Source organism: Sander lucioperca, chromosome 17 (genome assembly GCF_008315115.2).
Source record: "Sander lucioperca isolate FBNREF2018 chromosome 17, SLUC_FBN_1.2, whole genome shotgun sequence".
NCBI classification, from domain to species: Eukaryota; Metazoa; Chordata; class Actinopteri; order Perciformes; family Percidae; genus Sander; species Sander lucioperca.
This window is the reverse complement of record NC_050189.1, coordinates 3,583,011-3,592,545: the sequence shown is the minus strand read 5'-3', so window position 1 is coordinate 3,592,545 and position 9,535 is coordinate 3,583,011. Positions and strand designations below refer to the sequence as shown.

The 9,535-nt window shown below is 38.5% G+C and overlaps 1 protein-coding gene across 3 annotated transcripts in view; it reads right to left on the bottom strand.

Annotated features, from left to right (window-relative positions):
* Window positions 1-690: 690 nt before the first annotated feature.
* Window positions 691-9,535, bottom strand: part of zmp:0000000660 (arf-GAP with Rho-GAP domain, ANK repeat and PH domain-containing protein 2) — a 127,818-nt gene continuing 118,973 nt past the window's right edge. For 2 of the 3 annotated variants that reach the window (XM_031289899.2, XM_031289900.2), the window contains exons 29-33: window positions 9,034-9,116; window positions 5,998-6,033; window positions 4,804-4,867; window positions 2,476-2,607; window positions 1,110-1,472 (exon numbers count right to left, since the gene is read on the bottom strand). In XM_031289899.2, coding sequence (XP_031145759.1) covers window positions 1,110-1,472; window positions 2,476-2,607; window positions 4,804-4,867; window positions 5,998-6,033; window positions 9,034-9,116 — 678 coding nt within the window. Of the gene's footprint in view, window positions 1,473-2,475; window positions 2,608-4,803; window positions 4,868-5,997; window positions 6,034-9,033; window positions 9,117-9,535 lie in introns of all 3 variants that reach the window. The other variant, XM_035994020.1, reaches the window with a different exon arrangement.

Below are 9,535 nucleotides of genomic sequence, written 5' to 3'. Positions count from 1 at the left end.
TACTCACTCTCTTCCAGGGCAGCAATATTTTGTTTATATTTTGAGGTGTTTCTTTTACCAATAAACATGTAAAAACAAGCTAGCGTGGAGGGGTGTTAGCTATATCTTTGGCATTTAGCATGAATTATTTTGTGATTGTATGATAACACTGAACTTACACAGCACTAAAATGTTCAGAAATGTAGCATGTTAAAGCAAATTACAATATGTATTACTATATTTATACTGTACATTGAATGACTTGTGGTGGCAGCCAGGGCAAAGTTTAAAGTGGTGCTCCACAGAATAATGAAATACAAACACCGCTAGTTAGCAATAAAGCTAATGGTTACAATGAAAACAATGGTGGGTAACTGTTAAAAAACACATTACAAAATAATTACAAATAAATGATTACTTGTAAGATCGCCCACCTTTACCAGCTAATATTGCATCCACCGTTAATGGCTAGCAGGCCCTAAACTTGCTCTTCCCTTTTGAATTTAACATGCATCATTCCTGTACAAACCACAAGTATTCTACAGTATATATATAGGCCTATACCATTTGGTGTGGTGATGGCAGACTTCGCCACTATTAGTAAAAAATATAGGAACACAAACACAAAACACAAAAGTGCTAGTAAACAATGTTTAACTCAAAAATAAACGTCACTGTATAATGATTAAAATAATCACAATACTTTTCAGATGTAGTCAAAACAGACTTTACAAAATAATTGGAAACGTAAAAGCATGAAGCAAGCACTTTGGAGTATTTATTTGACAGCAGAACATATTTTTTGTAACACTCTAGGTTTAGAAGAGCATCATATAAATCACGCTTTGTAGTGCTTGGGCCAGCGCCATGTCCAGCAGAGGTTTCCCTGACCTCCAATGTCTTCTGCACCTGTTTTCCACATCCCCTTGTGCATCGGCATCCCTTTATATATCCAAGTTCAAATGCAGTCTTCGGGCTATGATCCCCTCCCTCATAAAACCAACTTCCTTTGGCTCCATCTGCATCGTGTGGTCTTTCTCTGTCAGTCTCCATGTCTTTCTTTCAATACTCAGCCCTGGAATCTGGTTTGTCTACCTTTCAAATTGACCTCTCTTTCTCCTGACTTCCTGTCAGTCATTGCTCTTGGCACTGCGACTAGTCTTGCTTAGCACCAAGTTAAGTTCATTCATCAGATTAGGCGGCATCAGAACCTCCCCACCCAGAACAGGTCTCTTGCCGAGGGTCTTACTGCTACCCTGAGGAGGAAGAGGCAAAGCCATAGGCTGGGAGTGTCTGGATGAGGATGGGGATGGGGAAGGGAGGTGTCGAGGCTGGCCAGCATCCACAGAGGTTCTTCTGAGTGGGACTTCTGGGGCCTTGAGCATGTCATTGTGCTTCAGGCAACTGGCTGTGGTGATTGTCTTGGGGGGGAGAGTGGCACCCTTGGTGGGCCTTGGGTTGCCATCAACAAGAGAAATCCTCTTGTCTGACAGCTGTGGGCAAATATGGCAGATAAAGATGAATTGCAGTAGACTGGATTAAAATGTCAACCACAGACTACAGGAGCAATCACACCACATTTGTCATGTCAGTAGAGTTCTTTGTACTCAAATTTACATAGGAAATTAAATATTCACATCAACATCACAGTGGTGGTAACAAGTTATGAAACTGAACTTGTTTTGAATGTGTGAAACATTTTAACAAAATCTTGAGATGAAGCATTGAAAACATATTCCTTTGCTTCTCTCAATGTAACTTGACTGTAGCAAAATAACTGTCAGCAAGACCGAGACCCGGCTAATATAAGGCACCGGTGCCTTAACGACCATTATCAACCGGACCGAATAGCAACGCGGATTTCGGTGCCACTGAAATGCCTGCGCTTCTCTCTGATGCTCCGAAAACAGACGTTAGAGGGAACCGAAACATCGCCGCACCTGACACTCGTCAACACTACACTTAGCAGCAGGTAACGTTAGCCTACCGTTAGCTAGCACCTGGAGTAGACACGGTTAAAATGCTAACAGCTAAACGGTGTAAAGTGTGTCTGTATTTCACTGGAGAGAATTCTAACACCAGACTGTAGCTGCCGTTGTCTGAAAAACAGACTCAGCCTCGCCAGCCTCGTGGTGCATTCAAAGTCATTGTAAAATACCCTTTTCCCATCCAGTGGTTGTTTTTGCCGTTTTGTGCTCCTTCTTTTGTTTTATATTTTTGAACATACAGAAAAGACAAATACAATTGAACAAGGTGCTCCTTTTTTAAATATATATATATATATATAAATCTTTCGGTTCAGGCACCGATTTAAAAGTATCGTATCATGTTGATAAGAGCATTAAAATGAAATCAAGGGACATTTAGAATAGAGAAAAATGTGCGATTAATTGCGAGTTAACTATGACATTAATGCGTTTAATCGCGATTACATTTTTTAATCGTTTGACAACACTAATATATATATATATATGCATTTTGTCATTGACTTCTCACCTGTTTGCTGGTATTGTGGTTGAGTGTTGGAATCGGAATCTTCCGGCCTTCAGTTAAAGCTCTCCCTCCAGACAATTTGTTATCTGCAGCTTCTTTTGAGTTACCGGTCTTTGAACAGAGGTCAGAACCATACTGAAAACACACACAGCATTCAGCAGAAATTACTAGTATGGTAATAAAAAACTATTTTTGATGGGGATTCAATGGGACAAACGCAAGTCGGGGAGTCTCTAATGCAGTGTCAATTAAACAACTTAACAGTACATTAAAATATGTTTCTGAAAACATTTAAGGTGAGAAATAGGCAATGCAGTAATATAATCTTTATTTTATTTTTATTATATTTGATCAGCGCCGTCCTGGTCGACAATTTGATCCGAGTTCACACCTTTGGGTGCGGTGGAATGTTGCAAATACTTTTAGGAGCACTAAGAGGAGGCAAGGGACTGCCATTTTTTTCACAGATTATCTATCTAATGTAGTACTGTCTGGATATAATGAAAATTTGAGAAAATATGACAAAAAGTATTTTTTATAAAAGTAACCTAATGAACCGTTAAGTTGTGTATGTTTTGTAATGGTACTGTTTGTACATGGCCTTTACAGATGTCAAAGTGAAGGGTAATACACATAAACACACATCTCCACACTTACGTAGACATTTCCTTCATCGTGACTAATAAATAACTACTATAAGAAAAAAGAAATTGTAGAGTCAGTGTACAAGATGTATAGGTAGAAATTGCTGTTTTTGGCTTGACTAATAAGCATCTTTAAAAATGAGGGAAAGTCAGAGGGCGACGGTTCTCTGTGCCATCGCAGCAGTCGAATGGTGTTTTGATCTCTGGCTAAACTTTCTCTTTAACAACTTCTCCTTTTATATCAGTGTGACCCCCAGACCTATATAACTGTCTCTCTTTAACAAATCTGTATTTCATCATTGCTAGGACCTGTCCTTGGACCTTTACACCCTCCCCCAACCCTCTGACACTCACCACCACCACCAGCCATTCCACCTTGCTTCAAAATGAGGTCCTCCATCCCCAGTTGCTATGGAAACTGACAGAGCACAATGCTCACTAACAGGTAAGAGAAAGGAAATAAAGAACACTGAAGTGCTCTCTGTCTACTTTCTCATCTACACTTTCTCTCTGCCCTTCCCACCAGTCCTGTGTCCTTCCCACAAGCTCCTGTGTTGGAAGCTGACAATCCTGATATTTAGCGGATTTGGGAGGAGAATCCTAATATTTTTAGCCGGCTCCAGTCTGCTATAGATTAAGTTGTTGCAGAGCTAAGAGCTTCAGTGAAGAGCGGCGAAAAGTCACTGAGCACACTGAAATAAACACCTTGAAACACCACACAAAAATTGCCTTCCCCTTTAGATCGATCTCTCCCTGACAGTGTTGCCCTTTTTACTTGCTAACCCAAACTAAGGCACTAAAAGGCTTTTACAGTAAGCACCTGTGATAAACAACACCGTGCTGCAGACAGGTTCCCATCAAAGGAAGCCGAACAGAGGGCTAATACCTATTAAATATGCTGAGCTTACAATACAGAGCGGTGAAATCTAAAGATATGGTTAGATCTTTCAGTTTAGGATGAGTGTGATGTTCAAGTTAGTAATTTACTTGGAAATGAGCAGAATAGGCACAATGAGTATTTAGTCTAATGAGGAAACAAGATGTTTTTTTCACTGAGTAGTTAGGGATGAATATGAGAGTGAAAAATAATAACAAAAAAATATGAGACATCCGTAGCTGCTCTCCCTGTGTTTGCTTTGCCTTGCATTATTTATATCGTATGTGCTGTGTCAGCGACTGACAGCGACAACACTTAGCTGTTTCTGGGGGCTAAGTACCACAATGTGATTGTTACAGTTGCCTTGACCTTATTCTTACAGCTTTTCCACATAAAATGATTTATGTTATTGCTGAGTGACCTCAAAAACCTTACAGTTCTTTCCCTATTTATGTATTTCATCTGCCTAATAGCACAATGGAAATGGATGATTGGGGAAAATATGATTTATCATTTCTCCTTGTTTTGAGATATAGATTGTAAAAGATGATTTATTCCGGTCGTAATCTCATGTATTTTTTCTCCAAATAAGGAAGGGAAAAGGAGGATTTGTCCGCAATGTGCATGTCACATTCACGGATATTTTTGGTTTGCAGTAACAGTAAAAGGGTTAGAGAAAAGACAGAAACACATATTTCTCCTGCCCTCCTAAAGTCACCGCATGCTCTGCTTATTAAATTCCTTCATCAAGCGTTTGCATGAGTGCATCCCTCACTCTAGTTCAAAGATCTCTGTTGCACGTCATCTTACCTTCATCCTGATGATGTCCGTCACCCAACTGACCTGTGCCTCCCTCGTCTCGCAGCAGAAATGCCTGAGGAGGGAAAGCTCAGTAGCATGAGTCACTGATTTCTACCTCATTATTTTCACACTAATTTTAACCAGGTGACTGTGTTTGGTGAGTCACAGCACTGGACAGTTTCTTCTGAGGGGACAGTTCATGGATCACTGTAAATAGGCTTGATGATAGGTTGGCTATCCACTATAATTACATGATATACATTAATGCATGGGTAAAGTATCCCTTTGCAGGGTTTTGGTGATTAGTGCTGCAAGTATTTTTCTGATGATGGTTTAACTAATAGCTGTCACCTATACAGGTTTGTACAGTATTCTGTTTGGTTTTGGTTCTGGTGTCTGCTAATGGGGTCATGTACTATACTGTAATGCACGTTACTGTGGGCCAAATGTTTGCTAAAAGCAAGGTCTTTCTCTGGAAATCAGGATGCTAATATGCTTACAATGACAATGCTAACATGCAGATGTTTAACAACTATAACCTTTACCATGTTTACTTATTAAGTTTGTGTGTTAGCATGTTAACATTTGCTAATAAGAACTAAATATGCATAACCTCAAATAAATCAGATATTTTAGTCAGGACCAAAGTGGTGGACCGACCATCTAGCATAGCCATTGCATCGCTAGAATAGCTAAAAAACTAAAGCCCAGCATTCTCTTTTACCTGAATATTCTTTTGAGAGGTGTGGTTCCTTCAACAACAGAAATATCCCCATGTTATTAAAAAAGGCCTTATTTAAATAAATTTAAAATGATATTAGAATACATTTATACTGATATCAGAAAAGTTACAAGGATAGCTAGTATTTCTCAAGAAAATGCAATTGTCAATTTGGAAGGCAGCAGATAATGGCTTAGAAGGAAGCTTTAAACAGAGATTTTTTTTTTTTAAATTGAGAAAATCATTATGTTATTTCTCTTACTATGAGTCCACCAGACAGCAGCCTCTCACCATGTGATCATCGTTAATATATTTATATATAACAGCACTGATAGTCCCACTACTAATCCACTTGGATCATTACAAAGTGCTTTAAATTCAACTTTTTAACTCTCTACTTGATTCTTTCTCTTTTAGAGATATTTTAAGTGGAACAAGTAAATGTCAAACTCATTATTGAATTAGAGAACTTCTGCACTCACCATTGTTGTTTTTCAGTGTAGACTGTGAAGGCCCAGCTGTAAAATAATAAGGACACGGGTCAGATCCTGAGATTTGGCTTCTGCAAAACTGGAACTTGTAATGTTCTTTGCACCAAATTCAATTGAAGACAGAGGTTATAAACATGTGTTGGTGAAAGGAAAGAATTAGGAAAGTATTCAACTCCAGAAAAAAAGTTGTTGAGAAAGTATTGTTGAAGATAGCAGCAGGTTAAAAACGTTTCATCACAATGCAAAGAGTTCACTACAAATGCTAGGCGCTAAACAGTGGAATTAATTAATCAATGGAGTTACAGCCAACATGTTTATGCAAGGGCAGACCTCAATATTCTCTGGGCCAAAGTGTACAATACACAAGCTCACGTTTAAACTGTTCATTAAATGATCACATTTTAAATAGTTGTATAATGCTGCAAGCTAAATAAAGAGAAATTCTTCCCTGAAGAATTCTTCACTCAGATTTTTGTGTGCTTAAAGGTGTATACATAGATGCAAATATGTGTGTTTCAGAGTGAATTAACCTGAACATAGGCAGTATAAGGTGAAAAGACCACCTTCCTGGAGAATACACCTTCTCTGAAACCCTTCACAGCTGTGTCTGAACAGGAGCAGAGATGTGGGGGAAGAACAAAGCGAAAGAGGGTGCAGAGATAGAGAGCCCGCAGCCTAGAGCACCACTCCTGTGAGTTAAGGCATCCAAACCAACCCAACAATAGGCCGCTCACAGATAGACCTCTGTCTAATGAGGTACTGGAGCGCTGCCTCTCCTAACCCTCTCACTATGACTCTCTCCGTTCTCTTCAGCACTCTTCCTTCTTCCTTCCCACAGCCCACTCAACAGTATATCTATGATAATGCAGTATCATCCTCTCCTTCTGTCCCTCTATCCCCCTCTCTCTTCATCTCCCACTCCTGCTCTCTTATCCAATTTCTCTTCCCTGAAGGACGCCGTAATGCAGACAACCGCTTACTGGACTCATTTTTCACGCTTCCCCAGACTCCAAATTCCAACTTGGGGAAAATTATAAGGAATTAGAATTGGGTAGTGTGAAATATAGGGTTTGGCTTCTCAAAAATATCCTCTTTGTTTGACCAACAAGAACTTCTGAGGGTTTGGCATGTGTCATAAATTATAATAATAGAACATAATTAAAATAAAACAGTGGCAGGAATGGTTTCTATGTGCAGAATAATTTGTATTTGTTAAAATGCAATTACATTTAATCAATGTCATTACTGTGAAAAATAAGATGGGGTCAGGATGGGCTTGGGTATCACCTGGTGATGCTAAACTTTGAGGGAAGAGAAAGGCCAATATATCTTTGGGGACAAATAGTTTACAGACAAACAAAGACAGTAACAAAGCTAAACAGTCACTTGTTCATCTTAATAACACAGAGGAGTGGATTTGCTCAGAATGTGCAGCAGTTGTTTTGGCCTTAATGAGTCACGTTTGACCACATTCATTATGCAGCCACACCAAGTTTCTGCACTGGAAATATTACAGGAAAATATGCAAGGAGGGAATGGAAATTTATACAAATGACCATTAAAACTGGCTCATAATTGTCAATTGACAGCTATTGCAGAGGCAGTTGTGTCTGTGATTTAACGTCTGGGAGGAGCAGGTGTAACATTTGTGGCGCTGTTTTATTGGCTGCTTACAGAGGGAGAGATTAGCCATCATCCACATTTCAATCATATCTTACGACAATGAAAACCATTTCACTGATGGAAACAAAGAATATTGCAGCAAATTAATAAATGTTCATAAATTGCACTTTACAGGAGCTCAATATACAAGCGATAAGACTGAATTTATATTTATTTATTTATCAGGGACATTACCTATAACATTATCACAAGCAAATGTGAGAGATGCAAGGTCTTTTAGGACGTCTAGCCTCCGCTAATTTGCAGTCCTTGTCCCTGGTCAGGCTTTTACAAAAAACAACCACAGCAACAAACATAGCACAACAGACGTCTATTAAATTCTAAAAGAATAAAATCAAATAAAAACAGAATTTACATAAAAAGTGTGTCGCTAAAGGACACCAGTAGTGCTCACATCTCTGTTGTTGTTTAAGCCATAGTTTGGCTTTTGTGTTAAACACTTTTAGTTCTGTTTGGGATTTAAGTTCAGGTATTATACTAGGTGCAATCCCCTGTTTTGTATGAATCTGCCAATGATATACGTATTCAATTTTAGATTGTTTATATCCATTTACAGCAGTAATGTTGTATTATATCACATAAGAATAATACATTTGAATGTGCAAGGTCAATGCTGACAAACAGCAGTTTGAAAGAATTGTCCAATTACTCGGCATTTCTAAAGCTTTCAGCCACATATCATGGTCTTCCTCAGTGGGTGGAGTAACATGACAAAAAAAAAAGCTAATCGGACCCAGAGTTATGATTCAAAACACTCCCTCCACGTACATATTTTACACAGAATCACCAAAACTCTCCCTGGTGGATTTTTTTTTATCATTCAAGGTGTCTTTTTTAATTTAGTCCCTGACCTTCATGTTCAGCTGACAAGATATTATTGATCACCTTTCTCTTGCTTATAGCCTTTCTTCTTGGGGTAAGAAGAGAGTATGCTTGATGTTTCCAATTCAGTATTCTGATATTCGTTCGTTGGGTAGGTATTCGGTTTCAATTTTTTATAATGTAGAATAACAGAATCCTTAAAAAATGAATGCCTTTAATTAAACCGAAAGAAACTCAGTTTGATCTCTGTGTTTCATCAAGGGCAGGGCTTTGCACACGCACGCACATACGCACCCACTCACAAAAATGGATTTCCAGGAAGCCCTAGTCAGTAGTGCATTCAAATTTGACTCCAATGCAACTAAAAGCATGTGGCAGCGCAAGACATGCAACAAAAAAGTGGTTAACTTGGTAGTCTTAGTGAATCTACTACAGAGATTTGAATCTCTCTCTCATTCACATACATTCAGATTTAGAAAAATACTAGAATTATATTACAGTATGCATGTGAGTGCAGCTTACCTGGTTGGAGGTTTGAGTTTTTTCTTCAGGCCCAGGTAACATTTCACAGAGTTGAGTTGGATCACTTTCTCTGCTTTAGTGCCCTGCAAGAACAATTGAATATTTTGGGTGAATATATTTAATAAGGGGTAAAAAAAACTGAACACTGAACTCAACTTAACTATATAAACCAAAATAAAATAAAATGCCATCAAACTATCTGTGCAGTTAACAACACGACAATCAATTTGAATCATTACCAGCAAACCTTTTCTTCCAAGCAACAAAGAACAAAGTGGAAGCTTTCCTCTGACACCTACACATCACAACCCACCACCCATTCCCTGTTTCATCCAACATAATTTGCGCTAAATACAGACCTGGCATTAATTGTAGTGGCCAAAGAATATCAATTAAATAAAAAAAAATTAAAAATAAAAAAAGTCTAATGTTCTTAGCATTTACACAGTAATCAGCAACATTCTTTTGCGACTTGATATTTAGAGAAGCTTTCAGTGAGTAA